The 21,183-nt window shown below is 52.6% G+C and overlaps 7 protein-coding genes across 7 annotated transcripts; 3 read left to right on the top strand and 4 right to left on the bottom strand.

Moving 5' to 3' along the window:
* Window positions 1–36: 36 nt before the first annotated feature.
* On the bottom strand, window positions 37–679 carry BO72DRAFT_490121 (uncharacterized protein; the record flags this gene model as incomplete). Its single annotated transcript, XM_040948122.1, has 2 exons — window positions 37–306; window positions 491–679. 2 exons carry the CDS (start codon window positions 677–679, stop codon window positions 37–39), a joined length of 459 nt encoding a protein of 152 aa, XP_040795967.1.
* A 474-nt stretch (window positions 680–1,153) lies between these two features.
* BO72DRAFT_440759 (Hsp70 family protein) lies at window positions 1,154–4,729 on the bottom strand. Its single transcript, XM_040943461.1, has 3 exons — window positions 4,624–4,729; window positions 4,408–4,555; window positions 1,154–4,349 (listed from the first exon to the last, which is right to left on the bottom strand). Exon 3 carries the CDS (start codon window positions 4,333–4,335, stop codon window positions 1,348–1,350), a length of 2,988 nt encoding a protein of 995 aa, XP_040795966.1. The 5' UTR covers window positions 4,336–4,349; window positions 4,408–4,555; window positions 4,624–4,729; the 3' UTR covers window positions 1,154–1,347.
* A 237-nt stretch (window positions 4,730–4,966) lies between these two features.
* BO72DRAFT_532271 (misato family protein) lies at window positions 4,967–6,905 on the bottom strand. The gene is made up of 5 exons (XM_040950427.1): window positions 6,670–6,905; window positions 6,401–6,603; window positions 5,902–6,340; window positions 5,307–5,845; window positions 4,967–5,249 (listed from the first exon to the last, which is right to left on the bottom strand). The coding sequence occupies exons 1-5, from the start codon at window positions 6,739–6,741 to the stop codon at window positions 4,988–4,990; spliced, it is 1,515 nt and encodes a 504-aa protein (XP_040795965.1). The 5' UTR covers window positions 6,742–6,905; the 3' UTR covers window positions 4,967–4,987.
* Window positions 6,906–7,202: 297 nt separating this feature from the next.
* BO72DRAFT_440754 (uncharacterized protein) lies at window positions 7,203–9,224 on the top strand (the record flags this gene model as incomplete). The annotated part of the gene is made up of 1 exon (XM_040943460.1): window positions 7,203–9,224. Exon 1 carries the CDS (start codon window positions 7,272–7,274, stop codon window positions 9,222–9,224), a length of 1,953 nt encoding a protein of 650 aa, XP_040795964.1. The 5' UTR covers window positions 7,203–7,271.
* Window positions 9,225–9,782: 558 nt separating this feature from the next.
* BO72DRAFT_453156 (uncharacterized protein) lies at window positions 9,783–12,534 on the bottom strand. Its single transcript, XM_040945910.1, has 6 exons — window positions 12,041–12,534; window positions 11,931–11,965; window positions 11,799–11,868; window positions 11,566–11,733; window positions 11,132–11,490; window positions 9,783–11,081 (listed from the first exon to the last, which is right to left on the bottom strand). The coding sequence occupies exons 1-6, from the start codon at window positions 12,157–12,159 to the stop codon at window positions 9,940–9,942; spliced, it is 1,893 nt and encodes a 630-aa protein (XP_040795963.1). The 5' UTR covers window positions 12,160–12,534; the 3' UTR covers window positions 9,783–9,939.
* Window positions 12,535–12,692: 158 nt separating this feature from the next.
* Window positions 12,693–14,096, top strand: BO72DRAFT_453155 (EXPERA domain-containing protein). The gene is made up of 4 exons (XM_040945909.1): window positions 12,693–13,008; window positions 13,101–13,264; window positions 13,364–13,598; window positions 13,660–14,096. Exons 1-4 carry the CDS (start codon window positions 12,801–12,803, stop codon window positions 13,740–13,742), a joined length of 690 nt encoding a protein of 229 aa, XP_040795962.1. The 5' UTR covers window positions 12,693–12,800; the 3' UTR covers window positions 13,743–14,096.
* Window positions 14,097–15,562: 1,466 nt separating this feature from the next.
* On the top strand, window positions 15,563–20,650 carry BO72DRAFT_472804 (uncharacterized protein; the record flags this gene model as incomplete). Its single annotated transcript, XM_040947166.1, has 3 exons — window positions 15,563–15,841; window positions 15,878–16,349; window positions 16,389–20,650. 3 exons carry the CDS (start codon window positions 15,563–15,565, stop codon window positions 20,648–20,650), a joined length of 5,013 nt encoding a protein of 1,670 aa, XP_040795961.1.
* Window positions 20,651–21,183: the final 533 nt, after the last annotated feature.

The following is a 21,183-nucleotide window of genomic DNA, read 5'->3' as shown; positions in this document are numbered from 1 at the left end:
CATTATACACACAGTAGTACATGTAGTGCACCATGATCAACCTCGCTTCTTGATCTTCGTGATAACCAAACAGGTGAGCCCCGGAAACAGATCTACCGCGCCATCGAAACACACATACGAGCCCGGCACCAACCTGACCACCTGTCCGGGGTCCTTGGCGAGCTTCATCTCCGCATCCCGCGGCACCAGCCGGGGCTCGGTGCCCGCGACCACCCCGATGGGAACGATGTATAGCGGGCCCGTGGAATTCCTGATCGTGTTCCGCGCCAGGATCTTCCACGCCATGTAGCTGAGCTGCATTTTCTCCTTCCCGCACCATCAAGAGAAGAGAGTCTGGATTTTAGTAAATTGGGAGCCCTGCCGTTTTGGGGGGGGGATGTTTTTGCGCCGCAAGGGGCTTTTTTTTATGATGCAACCCTTGCGGACAAGCAATAGAATAACAATGGGGACAAAAAGAAGCAGAAAAAAAAAAGAAGAGGAGGAAGCTTACCTCTAGCTCTAAGTGCTTTAATAAAGGCGCCGCGTGTTGGTCCATGAAGTGGTTCGCGAACATAATGTTCTTATTCTTTTCGACTTTGGCCACCGGGGCGGTCTCGATTACCCCCTGTAAATGATGCAGGGCGGTCTCGGCTTCCGGGTTTATTTGGTGGGTGTGAATGGCTGTATGTTGCAACGCCATCGTGTTCTGAAGGGAGTGTATTAATGGGGAGACACTGGGGTGTCATGGATCGGTTTAACAGAATGCTGAAGAAGTGGTGGTGCTTTTGTTAGATAAGTATATATAGAGAAGCTCCTCTCGTCTGGAGTCCCGAGGTTAATTCGGCTGCTGTTGCGCCTATAACAGCTTCAGGGTCACAGATTCACGTATTTGATGATACTCTGAGCCCCGAATCTCTTCTTCTCGTTCTCTCTCTCGTGACTATGCGGGGGAATTCTGAGTAGGAAATGAGGTGGGTTCCAGGTTGCGGGGGCCCCCAAGGTTGCGTGAATACGGGCAGGGCGGATAATGGCGGAAGATAGATGATCCAGCCTGGAATGAGAGAGTGCACTGCAGAAGGGCAGACACCAGCGGTGAGACCAGCAGTGAGACCAGCAGTGAAAAATACAGTAACTATAAGAGTGGATAAGGTAACCTGCGTAGAGTATGAAAAACCTCTTATTGAGCCACTATGAAAGCACACTATATGACTCGAGCATGCAATTATCCAGCATAGCATGATACAGGGGTAAAAAGCTGGAAGAATCTAGGGAAAGAAAAGTTACAAAAAGTCAACGCTCAACCTTAACTCCCTACCATTTTCTCCATCCATACTTCCCGAACAATGTAGCACCACACCGGACAGAGGATTACAACTCGTCCTTGACATTGCTCTTCTTGGATTCAGCAGATGTCGTCGTCGCCGTCGTCGCCGTCGTGGACTCTTGTTCCTTCTTGGTACTGCTCTTGCCCTTTTTGCCGTTGCTGCTCTTCTTGGGCTGCTCACTCTTGCCCGACTTGGCTGCTGCCGCTCCCATCTTCTCGTAAATGCGGTTCATGGCGCGCTCCAATTCACGAAGACGGGTATCAAGCTCGGCAACGGTGAAGGCCGGATCATCCGTGACAGTAAGCTTCTCCTGGATGGTCATTTGAGTCTCGAACCAAGTGTTCGTAGACTCATAGGTCTTGGACAAGCTGGCCAGATCATAGGGCTGGAAGATAGAGTACTTCGGTCCACTGGGCTTAGCGGTGGTGGTGGGAGCGGAAGAGGTGCTGCTGCTGGAGGAGGTATCGTAGGGGTCCTCATCGAGATCCACAGGCTGGGCGGGAGCCTCGCTTGCCGATGGCGACGAGCTCGAACCTGTAGGTTCACTAGCGACAACGCTCGACGAGTGAAGGTCTTCATCTTGTTGAATCTGCTTCTCCATTAGGTCCATCACGGTCTTGGCGTTCTTCAGAACATCCTGGAAAAGCTCAATACGAGCTGGGCGGTCGGCGCTCTCCTTCTTGCGCTTGAGAGCAGGGTTGACGATGTCTTTCAGAGACTTAAGTCTCTCCTTGAAATCTGAAGTTTTGGCGTCAGCGCCCTCGTCATCCAGCCAGTCGCTGGCGGCAGCGGCCTTCTCTTTCAAAGTAATCAATTGCTCAGGAGTCAACATCTTGACGAAGTCCTCATCCTCTACGAGATCACGGCTGCGGTAAATAAAGGACTCCAGCTCGTTCAAGGCCTCTTCACGGAGGAAGCGCTCGCGATCCGAAGCGTCGAATGCGGCCAAACGGGCCTTGATACGCGCAAGCTCAGCGGTAGACGGTGCTGGAAGCCCCAGAGGAGTGGTGGCGAAGCTGACAGGGATAGTCTCGAGCTTGGTCTGAGGAGAGCTCTTCTTCGTTTCCTTGGCAGTCGTGGTGGAAGTGGATGCGTCCGAAGAGGTGGTCGAAGCTTGTTCCTCTGGTTCCAGTGTAATGGACTCGCTGGCTTCACCCTCTTCACCCAGAGGAGCCTGTTCATCCTTCTTGCCTAAACCGAAAAATCCCTTGACATCCTCAACGACACTTCCCTTCTTGGCTCCTTCAACTTCGCAGCTGACGGATCCACCCACAACTTCGGGAAGCCCGTCAACAGGGCTGAGGCGGATGGCGAACTTGGTGGTGATGTTGGCAGCCGAGCAGCCAAAGTCTTCCTTCAACTTAGAAACAGAAGCAGTGAGGTTCTGCGTCTTCACGCCTAGAACAGGAGTCTCAGCAACGCTCTTGGCGAGGGGAACTTGCTGGTAAAAGCTGAAATCAAAATCATCCAGGTTCTTTACGGTGACCTGCTTCTCGGGTCCAATTTGAGAGGTGGGTGTGAAAAGCTTCTGTTGTCTCTCCTTGGATTCGGAAGTCCACTTCAAAACAACACTGTAAGCCGCGGCATCGTTAGCACGGATATCCTTGACACGGAAGCTTGGACTGAGAGCTGCCCCCTTGAATGCAGCTCCGAACACGGCGGCTTCATCAGCATTGACGCTGGTGCGAATCTTGCTAGCTGATCCACAGACACTCTCAAGCTCCTTCTGCACAAATGGCGTGCGAATTGAACCCCCGTGAAGAATGACAGATTCGATGTCAGTCATCTGCAAACCGGCAAGCTCCAAAGCCTGCTCGAGAGGTTTTCCAACACGGGCAATGTGATGCGCGGCAAGCTCCTCAAATCTAGACCGGGTGAGGCGATACTTGAAGTTAACCTCTTCCTCGTACAGGCTCTCAAACGAAGCCCCAGTCTCAGTGTTGGCACTGAGAACCTGACGAACCTTCTCAGCATCCTTCCAGAGTCTCGCCATAGTCTTGCCGTGAGCCTTGATATCAGCCGGTGTGACGCGGCCTTTCAGCTTCTTCTCCTCAACCAGATCGGCGACCATATCCTCGACAATCAGGTCGTTGAGAGAGTCTCCGCCAAGTGTCTTGTCCCAGCTGGTACCCAGGACGTGAACTTCCTGGACGGTCTTGTTGAAACGACCGATGTCCTTGACCGCGCGGCTCTGGAAGCGAACGACACTGGCCGTGGTAGAGCCAGCGCCCATGTCATAGATAATGTGATACTCGGGCTTCTCTCCGTCCGACACGCTGGGGAAAGTGCGGCTGGTTGCGTAGTTCAAAGCGACAGCAAGGCCGTCACTAATGAACGCTTCGACATTCAAACCTGCCAACTCCGCCGCCAAGCGGAGACTTCTCTTCTCCGCCGCGGTATAGAAGGAGGGGTAGGTGATCACCGCATCCTGAATGTTGGATCCTTTTCCAGCCAGGGTATCGGCATTGGCCTTAATTTGCTTCAACTGCATGGCAAGAACTTCCTCGACGAGAAAAGCGTCCTTCTTCTCTGCCTCGCCAAGTCGGTTGCTCCGAAGTCCAACAGTGTCACGATCGCCAGGGGCCTTTTCAAGTCGCAACGCAGGGTACCGGTTGTGATATGTCTTGATCGTTTCGTCATCGATATCGAAGGGGAGTCCGAGCAGGGTCTTGAGATTGGCGTATACATCGTCGGGATACCGGGCGGCTAAGGCCAGGGCATCGCCGCCGTAGAATCTCTCAGGAAACAGGGCATCGCTTTCGCGGGTAGGTTTGAACGCAACGGCGGCTGATTCCTTGCGCTTGGAATCCTTGGTGAGAACAATTTCTAGAGGAATTCCCGGTTTGACCAGGGCGGCTTTGAAATATTCTGTGCCGACATCAAGACCGAGAACGGCGGATCCCGCAGCAGCAGCGGGGGCAGGGAAGCTCAAAAAGAGCAGTAGAAAAGGAACGATCAAGAAGGATAGGACGGGAGAGGATGTAAGAGACTTCCGGGAGCCATATGTGCGTTGACGGCTTCTGGAAGCCATGGTCTATGCGTTTACTAAGAAAGCAGGTCAGCACCCGTCTCAATCAGCAGATTGCGCTTTAGGGTCGCATACCTCCGAGAGACGCTTTAATACAACGCTTGACATCTATTGAGCTCTAGCTCTGTACCCAGATGCAATCTGGTTGATATGGTCGTCGCAGGCGAGTGACAGTCTAACTATCGGTACAGTAACATGAAATTAGCAAGTTAGTGGTAGTGAACTATGACGGCAGATGAGGTTAGCGAAAGGCGAAAGCAACCTATGAAAAGAGAGGGAGAAGAGAGGTACCTAAGACACTTTTTATCTCCGCAGAGCCATCTAGACGACAACGAAGCTCTAGTATACTGGCCACCTGGCAGTAAGAATATGGTGAACAAGGACAGAGTAGTAAAAGAAAGATGCCAGTCGAATGTTCGATGAATTGATTGGAGAGGCCACGTTTGGCCGACCGAATGATGCAAACACATCACACCGCCCGCTTTGTTTGCACTGCGGATCCACACCAATTCCAGGGTCTATCTACGGGTCCACGGTAATACTACTAGGTACTCTGTACATACTAGTAGATCGGATGCCATGCACCATGCAGTACGGAGTTTTATGAACACATGGAGATATGTTTTTCATGTCTCGTACTTTCTGCTCCATACGTCTAATCGTCATCAAAGTCGGAGTCGCTCATCCAACCAGTCTCATACGACTCTCTAATCTCGCCCAACCCGTTGACTAGTGCCTCCCTCTCATCCACTTGTGCGACTCGCCCGGCGAGCGTCTCTAGCTTCTTAAGCTTCTCGGCCGTCCGGGAGGAAGCTGTCAACGCTGCAAGCACTTGGACCTTTTCCTTTGCCTGGGGAAGAGTGAACATGTTGTGAGGGAAGCTATCCAGGATGGGGAACGCCAGCGGCGCATGAAATCTATCGATATGATCAGTATTTGGAGCCCTAAACAGGTTATGAGCTCCTTGTCCTCACCTCTGGAACATGGGCTCGGAATTGTAGAGTCGTTGCCTGCGCAAGGTACCCAGGTCCTCTGTAGCGGACTGGCCTTTCCGCTCGGTGGTTATGCCACGCGACACTTGAAGTTGATTGAAGATATGAGCTGTGTTGCTGTCCAGGCCGTTGTATGTGAAGTCCAATTCGAATGTGGTCTGGGGCTTTGGGCCTTCCGTGTTCTCTACTTGATCGGCGTGAGTCTTAGGACCTTGCGTGGAGTGCTCGGCAACCTCGTCATCTGGCACAATCGTAGACTGAAGCTCGAATATCTTGTGGACGCCATCGTCCCCTGCCAATGAGGCCTCAAAGTCGTGATACGGGCGAAGACGGGTGGGAAGTGTCACAGTTTCCAAAGCGGAACTGATTAGTGCTGAAGTGTACCACTCGGAGTGAGGGTCGATATGAATCGTTGACGGTAGCCGGCTAGGCGGGTCGACGATAGGCGTATATAGAGAAGCTTGAGAAGAAATAGCGTAGATGGACCGGGACTTATTCAGATCACGCTTGTATTGGGTTTGCTGCCGGAGTCAGCGAGGATGGTGCAGGCCAGTTAGCAGGAGGCAATAAGACTCACCCGGTCAACCTTGCGGCCATTCTCTACAGCCCACACCCAGACTGCCTTCTTACCATACTCATCCCGAATTCTGTCGACATACTGGGCAGCGAAGCCACCCCATGCATCATCTGAGCCTGTGAAAAGCTGGATTGCGCGCATTTGGTCGCACTCTTCGGCAAAGGGCCTCAGGTCCCGATCTAACAAATCATGCTCCTTGTCGAGATCGTTAAAGAGTTCCTCCCCTACACCCCAGTCCTCAAATGGCATGATCTTGGAGTTCAGCTCGTACTCATTCAGCTGAACAATTGATCGCGGGTGGTAGAAGAGACGATTATAGTCTGACCAGTATCGAACTGTCTCAGAAGATAGAGGGCAAGCGGGGAGCCCTGCATCCAGGTTCTTCTGGTAATCACTCTGAAGGATGGGGGTCTGTTGCTGTAGGACCTCTTTTCCGTCCCTGCACCATCACAGCGTTAAAAACCTCGAAACGGATTTTCCGGCGATGGTGACCACTTACCACAGTCCTTGACCGGGATTCGCATCCTCTGACAGCTGGTAGAGGGCATTGTATTTGCGCAGAGTGCCAAATCCCCCTTTCAAGTCATAGATAACAGTTCGAGGAGTGAAGGTCTCTGTACCATCTGCTGCGACACCAGGTCGAAAGTGAACATCATGATCTACGGGGGACTCTTCATCCTCATTGTATGTAAAGTAAGATTCCTAGCCGGCAATTTAGCTTGGATTCAGGGATAAGGTAGGGTTCGATCAGGCACAGTCGAAGCATACTTGAAGATTCCAGAAGTGCGTAGCCAGATAATTTGCTCGTTGACCGAGCTGCAGGGTGATAATTTCATGCATATTCAATCCGATTCGCACTACGTAAATGGGGAAATTGATCCGATCCCCGAATACGTCAGGAGCATACGCTCACTGGAAACCTTCGACTGTCAAAATTAGGGCGGAAGGTGACAACGAGCCTAGACTTTACCCAATCTAATGACTGGGGCTTTTAACCTCGTCGCATCACACAGCTTCAATGCGCAGCACAGACCGGCGCGGCGCGGCGCCGGCGCCGCGGGTAATGAAGCCTTCCTTTTTGAGACTAAAGCCCCCGCTTGCCCAACTCGGCTAAAGTGTGTCGTCCTGGGCAACGGTCAGGTGATCACGCGGCGGGCAACAAACAAGCGGGAAAAGAGTGGGTGCGTCACCGATAGGAGGAGATCAGTGGGTTCATTTTCAAATCCAGTCTGTCTGACCGTCGACCCCGTGGTGTCATCCCATTCTCTCTCGGGCATGACTGTCATGTTCTGAATCGAAGACTGACTGCCTGTTCTCACTTTACTGACTACTACCCTCCTTCCTAATCACAACACACAGGCTTGTTCGTCATGGACTCTCCGTTTTCGAGCCCGACGAAGGCCCTGAACCCCCTATCGCCCGAACGCATAAATCAACAGTTCACCCCCAACTCTTCACTGACTTCCAACATCCTTAACCTCCGAGGATCACACTCTAGGGGTCTTTCCGATGTTCAATCCAAGGTCGCTTATCTCAACGGTCTCGCCTCTCGAGGCAACAGTCCCGCTCACGCTCATCAGCAACAGACTGCTAGCAACTCGGCAGCCTTGCAGCGCGCCATCTTAGGACGGGAAGAGGCGGAGTCTGCTCTGGCGCATGCCAACTCAGAACTTGCAGAAGCCCAGTCCCGCGAACGACGCATCAGTGAACGCCTGGAATCATTGCTCGAAGAACTTCAGACCTCTAAGGAACGCCAAGCTCACGAGAGGACAGTTTTTGAAAAGGAGATTCGAAAAGCCAGAAAGGAGGCTTTTCGCGCTGGCTCGGTGGTTGTCAAGGTACAGGAGGACTTGAAACATGCCAGGGCGGAGGCCAAAGTCCTCAAAGATGAAGTGCAGGCGGAGCGCCGAGCCAAAGAGCAGGCAAAACAGGAGGCATTCGAGCGCGCTTACGCCATCGCCGGGCTTACAGAGGAGGTGGAGGTTCTCAAAGAGCAGCTACGCGCTGCGGAGGCCAATATCAAGTCGCGAAGCCTGAAAGCCCATAGCTTCAAGCTTAGCCAAGAGGGCGCCGGACGAATGTCTTTAGCGGAAGGCGATCTCGCCCTACTGCTAACCCCTACGCCTCGGAGACCCAAACGATCGGCCGAAGATTCCGTCAACTCACCCATGGTCCATGCCACAAAACCGTCGCCTGCACACCAAACTCCTCCCAAGCGACAGAGACTATCAGACATCACTCCCCGACAAGAAGCCCAGGAATATGCCGTGTCAGAAGCGAAGCATGATAAGGTGGAAGAACTCGAACGAATTCTGAAGCGCGAGCGCCAGCTAAGAACAGATGCAGAAGATTTGATTGAGTTCCTCAAACTCGAGTGTCAATTCAAGCGCTGTTCTTGCCGGTTGACCGAGTCAGAGGAAATCGACCATGTGCATGAAGCGGGAACAGTCGAGGCAGTCGAACAGAAGGTGCACGAACACGGAATTGAGCAGCATGGAGATCACATCGGCATCCCGAAAAATGACGAGGTGGACTCGCACACGCCCGTCGGCGAGCCTGCTGGTTTCGCTGCACAAGAGAATGTGGGAGAGACAGTTGACGAAGATGACGATTTAGAGGAGGCTCAGGAATTCGAGGAAGAGACTGTGGAGGATGCTGAAGATGACGACGATGACCCTACGGAGGAGCCTATTATCACTTTTTCGCCTGCCACAGGCACTTTCCACACGATCCCTTCGCCTGTCCGAGGATCTCCACGGAAGCAGCTCCCCGAAAATGCGCTAAATTCACCATTAGCAGAAGTGGAGAGCGAAGCTGAAGATCCAGCGATGACTGGTAGTCCTGTCTGCAAGCATGCTACCCACAGGCATGAGACGCCATATGATTCCATCATGGAAAGTGAGGCCTTTGTCCCAACCTCTACTCCTGGAACTCACCGGTCCTCAGTAGTCGTTGATGTTCCGTGGGACCCTGTGTTGCCCGTGATGCACGATGCCAGAAACTCTCAAGTGCACGAAGACCTCAGGAAAATTCCTCTACGAGACGACGACCAGTTATCGTCCAATCGCTTTGCTGATGTCCCAGGAACTCCCATAAGCCGGGAAGAAGCCCTGGCACAAATCCGAGCGCGTAGAGGCAGGACCAACACGATGAAGCGCTCCATCAGTGCTGGTGAAAGTGCCCTGCGCTCCGGCGGGATGGGCGTCACTCCCGTCCGATCCGCACGGCGAATCCCTGGTCTTCATCACACAGAAGCCAGAAGCGATGGCTCCATTCGGGATCGGCGCGACATAAGTGCTCCCATCCGCATGTCCTACCACTAACTACTATATTATCTCATTCATGCGAGCTCAGACGCATTTCATCCTTTCTACCTCTTCCCCTACACATTTTCCTCAGACTCTAGCTTAATGACTCAACCCTCTCTCTTGATACCCCGGTACTCCGAGTGGCATGGCGTTTTTTGGAGAGATTGAGCTTTCTATGTCCTTTTTGTGGTTTTGTTCGTTCTTGGCAATCATGGCACGTCTCAAAAGATCTTGATGAATATTCCCGGTGAAATTTGTTTTGTCTAGTCTCATGAAATCAACTTTTTGCCTTTCCGCCAAAGTCAGCACACGAACTCAGGTGTCTATGCTCTCACACTCTCTTCTCTCAGCTTCGTCTGTAACATTTCCTTTGTCTGGTATGCGGTCTACGTGTGAACATTTCTACTCTTGAATATATCTCCTGTTACTCCTCTTTCTGTTATCCCATGTGGGTACTGTCTATACTTGGAACATGCAGGTTAGACAGATACAACTGGTCCGGTCGATGCTTCTGGGATTGAGTCGCAAGTGGAAAGAACTTTTGTGAGTTAAAATCGCGCGTACACCCTGACGAGAGAGAAACTATGACTCTATCACAGTTGTTTACTACGAATAAATACTATGTCTTCTTTTGCGTTCATCAGAGCTATCCGACGGAAAAAAGAAACAGACAGGAAGCAGGAAAAAGATGGCTAGGAGTATCACGGCAGTAAATACAGTACAAGCAAACCTATACGATGGAGATACCACAACATCTGATCCGGGCGCTCTCGACGTACGCCTTCCGACCCCACCAGAGCATGACGAGCTCCTCGACGAAGACCCGGTCGGCGGCGCTCCACACGTCCAGGCCCATTTCGGTCAGGTCTTCGGACGTAATCTTGACGGGCTTGGTGTCCTCCTGGGTGCTACCGCTGGCACTCACCGAGGATTGCCGCGCAAGGAGTGGTCTGTGGAAGTCGTCTTCTTGGGTGGATTGGCGGCCAATGGCAAGAGAGGTGTCGGTGCCGTTTTCCGGCTCGTCGTCTTCGTACGGTTGTTCATCGTTGTCGGGAAGGAGGTCGTCATTGTCCTCGTCGTCCGGGAGGTTGCGACTGTCGTGGCGGGCGATCACGTCGGACAAGGTGACGAAGATTTGTGTGGTGAGGCGACGGAAGTACGCGACCAAAGCGATCTCCGCGGGCTGCTGCGCGGACTCGTGGGGCTGGATGCTTCGACGGCCGACAGAGCCTAAGGGAGGGCTGGGAAGAATCTCGACGCTGGCGAGGAGGCGCGTGTCTTGCTCTATCTGATGCTCTTCTTCCTCTTCTTCGGATAGACCATCGCGCTTTTCGCCCGCGGACGCCCACCAGATGAAGGAGGTATATGCCAGACGAGCCCAAGAGAGGGGCTCAACTATGGGACTGGAAGAGTAGGTGGATGCAGCATCGGAATCGTCGTCAGTGTCTGTTCGGGTATCCTCGTTCTGGGAAACGTGGCGGAGCCCCTTGCGGAGAGTATAATAACGTCGCGCATCCCGCTGAGTCGCCTTTATAACGACTGAATGAGTTGTTTTACCTTTGGCGGGCTGGGTGTGGAAGATAGATACGGTGGGGAACACCTTCTCCGCCGCGTTCCTGGAATGCGGGGGCGGTAAGGTGACTAGAACATCGAAGAGTTCGGGCTTCACACTCAAGACGCTGTCCGTGCTGCAAGCGATCCAGGCTGAGTCACGGTCGTTATTCGGGGAATTGCCCACGAAGGAAGAAAGGTAAGGGATATCGTGTATGCCCACGTTGAATAGAGAACGCGGTCGGGGAGGAGGGAGCCCATTCTGAGGAAGCAGGGGAAGGAGAGAATTAGGCAACGAGGCCAATAAAGACAGATCATATACTGGGGACAGCTGTTAGCAGCAACGCGAGTGGAAGAACGAATGAGCATACCATAACTGCAAGGAATATGGACTGGCGGCTCTGCCATGAAGAGAACCCGCTTGCGCAGCAGGGCTGCTCTGTAGAGGGGGAATATAAGGGGACCAAATGAATCTAGAAAATTAGGAAGGGAAGAAGCTGGGTGGAAGGGCGTCAGGGCCGGCCTGGGCGTTTCCAACATGATGGCATCACTAAATGCGCGACCCCGATGTATGCTGTCAGTTCGGTCTCCGTGGGCCCTCAGGCGGAAGCTGAGCGGAGATTCTAAAGGAGAATCGGGAGGCATGGCAGACAAGTCACTTTCTCGCGTCCGAAAATCTTCCCAGTACTCTGCAAGTGGCTGGGTATTGGACATGTCTTGGGCATAGTTCCTACAGCGATCGCAAACGTCAGAGGTACATGGTACAGTACAATGCGACACCCGCAAGTGGGTCAAGATCACTCACTGTGCCAATTCCTTGAGCTTCGGCGCATGTCTCCAGCTCTTGCCCAGCCTTCCTGAGCTCAAGGGCACAAGCACTCCAATGGCGAACATCTTCGCGTTGCGCTCTGCCTCCTCCGCAGGCCAATTGACGAAAGCACTGATGCCAGCATATTGCTCATGGATGAAGTACCTGGAAGGAGCGAGCGTCCGTAAGCAAGCGGTCGACACACATCATCGATATGATCGCTGACTTACACCAAGTCCTCTGACACATTGTGTAAGCCGGAGGGAAGTGATTTATATTCCACGGCCCCTTCAATATCAACTGGTCGATCGGGTAAGCTCGGGCGCTCCTCGGAAATGCTGTCGCTATTCGCTATCACTCACCCCCAGGGGTTGTTCGTTTCCAGGATATCACGTAGCTCCATCAGAAATCAACTGTCAGTAGAAGCTCACTGCAAGGTGAGTATGCATCACAGAAGCCGGCGGGCACTCACCCAGCCTTGATGTCGAAACGAATGACGAAGAGTGCCGCAATGCCAGGCGGCGACTCGACCGCAACGGTGCGGGGCACATCGAGACCCAAGGGCTTTCTTCTAAATGGACCAGGAGCCATTGCGAAATTGTATGTGGCAAGGGGAAGAAGAAGAAGGAAAGAAGAGAGTGACAGTCTCCATGGGGTGGTTAACCAGGAGGGCGACCGAGGTAGGTGGCCGATTGAGGGGCAAAAGGAACAAGAGCAGGTAGCCAGCTTGTCGCAGTTGGTAGGAGACCTACCTGGAGTAAGTACTGTACGGAGCTGCAGTGGAAGTTGTGGCCTGAGGTTCAGAGCTCTAGCCAGAGTGGGCTAGCGGGTAATCCCGTGGCTGTCTAACCATACTAGGAGACATTATGGTCGATCTCGCAATGGAGGCTTAAAAGTGATCAAATATAAAAGAATAATACTCAGCAGAAGGTGCAGAAATAGGGCAGATATCAAATTGCCAGATAGGAATCGATGCTAGGGAGGGGAAGAAGAAGAAGAAGAAGAAGAAGAAAGAAAATCACTCATATATGAGTACTAAGTTGGCGGTGTATCGGTGCATAGTGGAAAAGGAAATTGTAGGAGACCCCAGTATTAAATTTGAGATATATTTTCCGCCCGAAATGCAACATCTCAATTCAATTGGATTTGTTTAGTTCTTTAGTGCCTACAATTCTAGAGAACCTCCCCAAGGGTTTTCGCACCTACTGCACAAATTTGCAAATTTGATCAAGATGGAATTTCGGACTCCCTCTCATCCGTTCTATCCCATCGACGCGCTCATTGAGGACTACGCGCCCAATGAGGCTCCGTTGCTCACTATCATGGCCACTGCCAGCCTAGGTGTGACAGCCTTGCTGGGTGCTACCTGGACGCTGACCGGCTTCAAACGACCGAAAATACAAACCCGAGACCGAATTGCCATTCTGTGGTTTGCGCTCTGTAAGACTCGCCTCAGATTTTATAGCAGCCGCCCGCAAGGTAGAATCATCATCAAAGCTTCCGGTGCGCTAACATGTAAACGAAACCTCCAGCGGGATGTATCCATTGCTTCTTCGAAGGTTACTTCATGGTCCATCATGACCACATGGCATCCGCTCAAGACTTCTTTGGGCAGCTCTGGAAAGAATATGCCTTATCGGACTCGCGGTACATGACTTCCGACACACTTGTTCTTTGTATGGAGACCATCACCGTGGTAGGTCCCTCTTCATCAATCCTTGATCAGGATAGATCAGGATAACCTGCTCCTGCGCCGAATAGTGGCTGGGTGTGTATTCATTGACCGGGATAATAGATGGTCTGGGGCCCGTTGTGCTTTGTAGTCGCATATCTGACCGCGACTCAACACTCTTTGCGCCATCCCTTTCAGATCATTGTCTGCATGAGCCACCTCTATGGCGACAGTCTCTACTATGCCACGAGCCTCTTCGATCATTACGTGCATGGGATTGCCTATTGTCGTCCGGAAGCCTTCTATTTCTGGGTCTATTACTTTTTCATGAACTTCATTTGGATCGTGGTTCCATTCTGTAAGTTGCCTTTGTGGATGGGTCCTTTTGGCCTGATAGATAGGCACTGACAAGGGGATAGATTACCTCTATCAGAGCATACGAGCGATATCAGCAGCCTTCGACGCCTTGAAAGAACGTTCGCAGCGACACAAAGAGCGATGATTCTAGGGGGACTGATGATGTCATCACGATTCGGGCAGTTTTGCGACGAGGGGAAAATAAACACCGCGAGCCTCGCTAGCCCCGATTGCTGCCCGGGTGGTTCTAGGCTGGGCAGAACAAAACACATCAAGAATTAATTTAGCGAGGCCCTTTCCCGCGTGGGATCAACATTCCGGCCGGGAATCAGACATGCCATCATTGCTCGGATTGAGGGGATCTCTCGGATCTCTCTCGATCTCGCCCACGTCGTTGTGACGGTTGACAGCACAGTTAGGACCGGGAAAACAAATTAGCACAAATTGCATGACAACGCAGAGAATAATAGCAATCAATAGTCAGAATGCAGTGATTTTATCCCGCTTGGCCCACTCTGACGCGTAGACCCCATAGTGGAGCGTCCCAGGCATCCTGATTCTTGCTTGTTCGCGGTCAAGAAAGATATAGCCTATTGCCTAGTTGGGGGTGTGGGGAGGAGCTTGGCCCTCCATCCTGGCTATCACTTTTGTAAGTAGACTGCCTCATGTGTTCGGTCGGGAGCACTCTTCATAAGGGAGAAGGCTCGTAGGATATACTTCGTGGCGTCCGTGCATGACGCTGAGATCGGGAGGGGAGGGAGGGAGGGAGGGAAGAAGGTAAGACTGGGGCCAGGCGTGGGACAAAACCACTGTAGATATCATCAGCCAGCAGCAAGCCATGACCGCAACCTTGCAGCAGGAGAGTAAGCCAGACCCAGACCCTCACTCATCATTCCGTCCGTGGTATTAAAGGGTGATCAGTCCCGTCCTCGTGCGTGTGTACCTGATGGGTGGCGAATGAACCACCGGTCGCAAAAAGCATAGTAGGGTACCTACTACTAGATACCTAGTAGCTTTCAGCACAACACACGTTTATCCAGCCTGACGAGAACTTTGTTGGTTATATTCATGCATTGCCTTCTTGTTGGTTGGCTCCAGCGACTGATTGGCTTGGATTGGGCGCCAGTGTGATCTGATGAAAGGGACTAACTATAGGTACTAGGTAAGTTAAGTCATCTGAATGATCTGGATCATCTGAGTAGGTTGGTTGGCTATTCGTTTTGCGCTTCGGTTTCCCGGGCAGCCTGCGGTTTTCCAGCGGTTGCCAAAAAGATAGTCCCGGAGTATACGGAGTACACAGACTAACTACACAGACCGGACAGACAGGGCAACCAACCTACTGACAATACACTCACTCCACCAGTGGCTAATTCTTTCCCCTCCGCTTTCCCTACCCCCGCCTCTCATTCTCCTCCTCTCACTTTGTCCGGTCGCCCTTCACTGAATGGGTGTCATCTTTCATTGAGCAGTCATAGCGGGCAATTGCCTTGTGACCATCCTGACTTATCTCCAAAAACTCAAGTTAGCCATTTATTGCATTTATTGCTGGTATCGTCGTGGTTATTGTCCGGCCGGTGGAGGACCGCAACAGAGACCCGATCTGCTTTTGACCGCCTGTTTTCGCGCTCGCCTGCTTTTTCGTCTTCCCTGGTGGAATGTTCGCTTCTATTGCTTTCGATTCGAATTTCCTTCGACGATCCCTCCCATAATTTCTCGAACCATTTATTCCCTGCAAGTCCCTGTTGTTGTCCGCCAGGGTATGCATGAGCTAGCTGTTGTGCTGATCTTCACTTTGTGAGCTTTCCCCTTCCCCTCATAAACAAAGCACTAAAGTGACGTCGGCGGGTTGCCGTGGCCCACGTTTTCACACCTTCTACTCAATGATACCAACCACCGTACACAACTCCAACGGGGAGGCTACCACATGCATGATATGCTGACATTTGACCGCGCTTGTAGACTTCCATGCCATCTCCTGTCAACCCGCAGCGCCCCTCCAATCGCGGGGGAGCCGCCAAATTGTCCCCCACGAAGACAAAGCCCCTCGATATCGGCCGGCCCCTGGGAATTTACGACACAAACTCTGTGCGAGAAAAGGTGCGCAAATGGCAGCAGCAAGGAGGCGGGGTTATAACTGCCAACGACGGTGTCTACTACGACGATGAGGAGGAGAATAACTCCGCCGCCGAATCCAAATCCAAACCGGCTCTTGATACTCCCCTCGGCAACTCCAATGGTTCAGTAGTATCTAGGATGCGAAGTCAAAGCACTCCGCGAAAGCGAGTCATCAGTGACGAGCACTGGAAGCTAAATCGGAAGTCCACGCAGGCCAAGACCTCGAAACTCCCAGCCCCCAAGCGCATCTCCCAGTACACAACAAATGATGCACTAAGGCCACCGCATAAAGCCGAGGGCGAGGAGGATGGGGTGTCGTCTCCTCCGCGAAGTCGTGAACGCGACCGCTCCACGGATCTTGCGACGAGGGAGCGGAGAAAGTCCCGCGCATCGCGGGATGTGGACACAATACCAGAAAATCGGGCGGAGGAAGAAATTGCCTCGTACAATGGATCCTCGAAATCGACATCGCGACCATCAACGGCGAAAGGCCATACTCGTGCGAAGTCAGAGCAGCCTCAAAGTTCGAAGTACAAGGATGCGCCGTTAGATGACGACTCAGAATGGGCGACGAGCGAGGCGGACTTCTCTGAATTGTCAAGACGCCGCGCACGAGGTCCTAATCCAACGTCGAAGGGTCCTCCCCCCAAAGGCCCTGGGCTCGATGCCCTCAAAGGCCGTACAGCTGTAAAACCACCCAAAGGGGGAATACTCGGGCATATGATCGATGCATCGAAAGAGATATTCTCCAAAGCTGAGCCACCCAAACCAGCACCAGTCCGGGGCGCGAAAATCCAAGCCTGGCTGTCCAATACCCCAGACCCCTTTAAGGAAGGAATGGACTCGGACGTGGAGATTCCAGCGCCTTTAAAGATGAGATCTGGTAACAACAAATCGAACGCAAAATCCGAACAAACGCACACTAGCGATGTGGAGCATTCCGTGGATAGTGACACTCCCCGCAAAGATGCGGCTTCACGGCGAAGCAAGAGAGACGGGGGTTCCCCGGCAAGCGACCGGGCCAAGCCGAAGCAGGAAACTGTCGTGAGCTCGGGATCACGAAGAGATAGTAGTTCCTCTTCGAAGAAGAAACAAGGTGAAAGCACAGGCAGTCGACAGTCATCCAGAGGCAAAGAGCTTCCTATCAGAGAACGCCCTCGTGATATGAGGGATGATGTGTCTGAGTCCGGAACTCAGCCGCTCTCTGAGGGCTCGGAAGTGTCTGGTAATAATGCGCCTGTACCTCTTGGGCGCACAAAGCCATTCCCTGCCACCGGAGCACATCCTCTGTCTACCATCGCATCTGTGGAGTCAATGAGCAGAGGTGGCAATCCAACAGCGTCATCGGCTGCCGAAGCACATGATTCATCAGCCAAAGCAAAGGAAGACGATGAGGAACGGGACTCATTCGAACCAAACTCACTCCCTGTAGTTTCGTCCCAGCTCAAAAGACGACTCACTACCCATGATGATCTTATCTCAGTTTTATCCGCCCCTAATAGCAGGAGCCGGAGCCTCCGGTCTGCGAGGAGCTTGAAGACGAAGAATCGCGTGGTATCAGAGACTATTCCAGACATACTCAAGGAGTTGTCTGCCGACGAAGCGAAGTACATGCGTGAGCTGAAGACTTTAGTCGGCGGTGTGATTCCTGTCCTCCTGACCTGCGTGCTTTCACGGTCTGATTCTGCTATTGCAGCTGGTCTCTTCCGCCCTTCAACGGACCCTAAAGACGAGGCCAATTTCAGCAAGCCCATTGTGGATATGGGAGTCGCCATCGAGCGTTTGAAGACATTGCACAAGCGGATTCCCGAAGAAAACGTCGACGCACTACTCAACTGGGCACAAGGGGCGCAAAGGGTCTATCGCGAGTATCTCAAGGCCTGGAGACTAGGATTCAAGGACGTTATAGTGAACCTTGCGCCCCTTGAGGAAGGAGAAGGTGGCGAAAACGCTGACACTAGGAGCCTGGACGAAGGCATGGCAAGAGACGAAAACGGAGATGTTGTGGACAGTGACGGCGAAAAAGTCGATGTTGCCTATCTTTTGAAACGACCACTTGTTCGCCTGAAATACCTTGCAAAGACATTCAAGGGGATTAAGGCGCTGCAACCATCCCCCAAAGCAGAGGAAATTGCATCGGGTTATCAGACCCTGGTGACAGAAGCTCGTCGTCGTGCGAGGGAGGAAAGAGCAAGGCTTGAAGACGAATCGGCTGCTAGCATTGATGCAACTCGCGCGCGCGATCCTGCAACATTGGGTACTTTGACTGAGGTCACTGTGGACAGGTCTCGACGGGTTCGTGCCCGTGATTTCTTCAACCTATCCCTTTACCATTCCAGTGGACAAGTGATCGACTGCCGTGCAGAACTTCTCCTGAGAGATGCAACCGCACAAAACAGAGGAGAAGGTGATCTCCTAATTTGCGAGATTGATCATACGGATCGCTGGCTACTGTTCCCGCCCATAGCGCTGGGCTGCGTCTCTGCTCGGAACGGTGATACAAAGGGTGAGATTGTCGTCATGTTGCGAAGTGCTCCAGGGCAAGAGAAACCATGGCAGGAGCTCCTCATTCTCCAGATTGATGAGGAGGAAATCGGAAATGAATGGGTGCAGATGCTGGGTCTAGTCCCTGTTCCACCAGCCATCTGTCGTTCCCAGAGCTTTATTGACCGAGCCAAGCAGCGGAAACGAGCACAAACTATCTCATCCTCCACTGAAGCTTCCCAGGCACAGAGAGCTCCTCCAAGTCCTACGAATATCAATATACCGATCGGAGAAAAGGCCGACATCCGGGCCAAGCGTCGATCTCTGACCCCACGAGATCAGTTCTCTGACCCGAGTACCGTTGTGTCTTCTTGCGCGAACGACTCGTATGCATCCTTGCATACCGCAATCACGCGTGACTCAGATTATGCTATGGGAGATTCGCCTCGGCCTCAACCTATCCTTCATGCTAGGGAGCCGCGGAAGAGTTTCACCAGCGATGACAGACCCCACGGACTGAAACGCTCTAAGGCTAAGAGAATCTCGCGTTACGGTGAAAGTAGTCCACCTACTCCCATAGAACCAGCTCAGGACAAAGGTAAGGCCCGAGAAGTCGAAGAAGCACAACGCTTTGAAGAGAAGAAGCCCAAAGAACAAGATCGCCCCCAAAGGCCGCCCATGCCGGATAGAAGGCTGTCCTCCGTGCCATCAATGGACCTGCCTGTAATCCCCAAGCTCAGAAGAGGCAGTAGCCAGACATACATCTCCGAATCCTTAGCATCTACGTCAGATGACGAATACTCCGCGATTGAGTCTCTCTATCTTGCTGAGTCCCCGACAAGAAACAAGAGTGACTCTCGAGCGAATTCAGACTCGGACCAGGAGGAGCCTCCGGCACCGCCACCGCATTCTCGCTCACCAAGCTCGACTGGTTCAAGTCTTTCCGATGTGCCAGTGCTAAGCCCAAGCAATGTACGCCTCAAGCGCCGCGGATCATCGCCCTTGAAACATGAATATGAGCCGTCAACTGCTTCAGATTCTTACTCAGATTCTGACACGTCAACTGTGCGGCGCTATGACATGCAGTCGGGGTCAGAATACTCGGCAACGGACAGCTCCGACGACGACACAGAAGATGAACTTGCGTCTTTGCCAGCCCGCCATCTTTCCAAGTCCCATGTGCAGGATTCCGTCATGACCTCTGCCAGCAGTTCCCTGTCATTGACGAATGCAGCATCTGAGGGCGGGTATAGGTCTGTTCCGTCGCAGCCCGCCAAATCATCTGCTGCTATCGCTGCCGTCTTCGCCTGGTCCGACAAGGGCTCCTGGGAAAGTATATTCCCCGATGAGTGCAAGGTCATCGTTAGCCCAGGTCTCATCGAGGCGTACAATATGAGCGACGCTCCCATGGGCATTGAAGATGAGGCCACATTCAAAAAGCTCCGCCCGCTTATTGCGCTTGAGCTTACCCCCCTTGTTCCTATCCGACGTGGTACAGCGATTGACATCAGCATCCGCTCTCCACCCACCAAACGATCCAAGATAAACTGGAGTAACAACATCATGTTCCGCTCACGGAATGCGGATGAATGCGAGGTTCTGTATGGACTAATCAACCACGCGCGCATCAACAATCCCACCTACATTGCCTTGCAGAATGCTAGAGGTCCGTATGCCGACCAACCTCTTCCAGAAGAGTCCCCCAGTCGGACCGGCGGACTTTTCGGTTGGCCTCGACGCAGGAGGAGTTATCGTGCAACCACCTCTCCACGATCGCAGGCCGACAATTCCGACAGCAGCGTGGGAACCGTGAGCAGTGCTTTTTCGGCCCTCAAGCGCTTTGGCGCTGGAAGCAAAATGTTTAACATCTCCCGTTCATCTCTGACATCTCGCAATGGTCAGAAAGAAGACAGCATCTACTCTGACTCGCTCGGCTCTAATGCATCCCCTTCATCGGGCATCGGCCGCATCGCCGCCGCCATCAAGGGCGTGGACGGAATCGGGCTGTCCAACGCCAAGATCCGGCTCTACATGCGTGAGACGCAGTCCAAATGGCGCGATATGGGTGCTGCCAGACTGACCATCATGCCTGCGCCTCCGGAGCCTCGCGATATCGGCAGAAGTGATTCGAACACTTTCTCGGAAGGCACGGACGGTAGTCCCCCTTTCTCCGGGGCCGCATCTCCCCGTCGAGCGACGGAACCCGAGAAGCGCATCCTCATCCGAGGCAAGACCCGCGGCGAGGTGCTCTTGGACGTTTGTCTGGGTGAGAGCTGCTTCGAGCGGGTCGCTCGGACCGGCATTGCTGTCTCCGTCTGGGAAGAGACCGAGGGCGGCGCCATGCCCAAAAAGGGCGGCGTCATGGTGGGATTTTCGCGGATCTACATGATCCAGATGAAGAGCGAAGCGGAAGCCGCGTACACATTTGGACTTGTTGGAAAGTCTAAGTATTAGATGGACCTTATTCATCGCTGTCCGAGACCACCTACCCCTCTTTCTTTCTTTTCTTTTCCTCATCATATTGAACTACCTCAAGCCAGATATCTTTCTGTCTTTCTATCTTTCCATCCATCCATCCATCCATCTATTTATCCAACTAGCCCTCCCCCTCAGTCTACGAACAACATGCCCTGAATTCTAGCGTTCTGTTATGTGTTCCCATATATTGCTGCATGTCCTGGCTCATCTTCGTGTCGCTGCTTTGCAAATTTCTGCGCATACCCCATTCTCATACCCATTTGCTTATGCCCCCCGTTTTTTGGAAGCTGTCCGTAAATAGCTCCTAGTCTTCACTATGAACACCTCAATGATTATAAAATGATCTCTGTACTCAGATCCAAGAGATGCACCATCCTAGAATTGTTAGACTTGGGAGCAGTCAATCTCGGGCTCATGGAAGTTGATCTGCACCGGCATCTCTCCCCTCGCTTACTCCTGCACTTGCGCACATGACCAAATATGCATGGGATCATAGAATTAATAGCAGG

This window comes from Aspergillus fijiensis, assembly GCF_003184825.1.
Source record: "Aspergillus fijiensis CBS 313.89 unplaced genomic scaffold BO72scaffold_85, whole genome shotgun sequence".
In the NCBI taxonomy this organism is placed as follows: Eukaryota; Fungi; Ascomycota; class Eurotiomycetes; order Eurotiales; family Aspergillaceae; genus Aspergillus; species Aspergillus fijiensis.
Note: the sequence above shows the minus strand (reverse complement) of the source record. Positions and strands in the feature narration are given on the sequence as shown.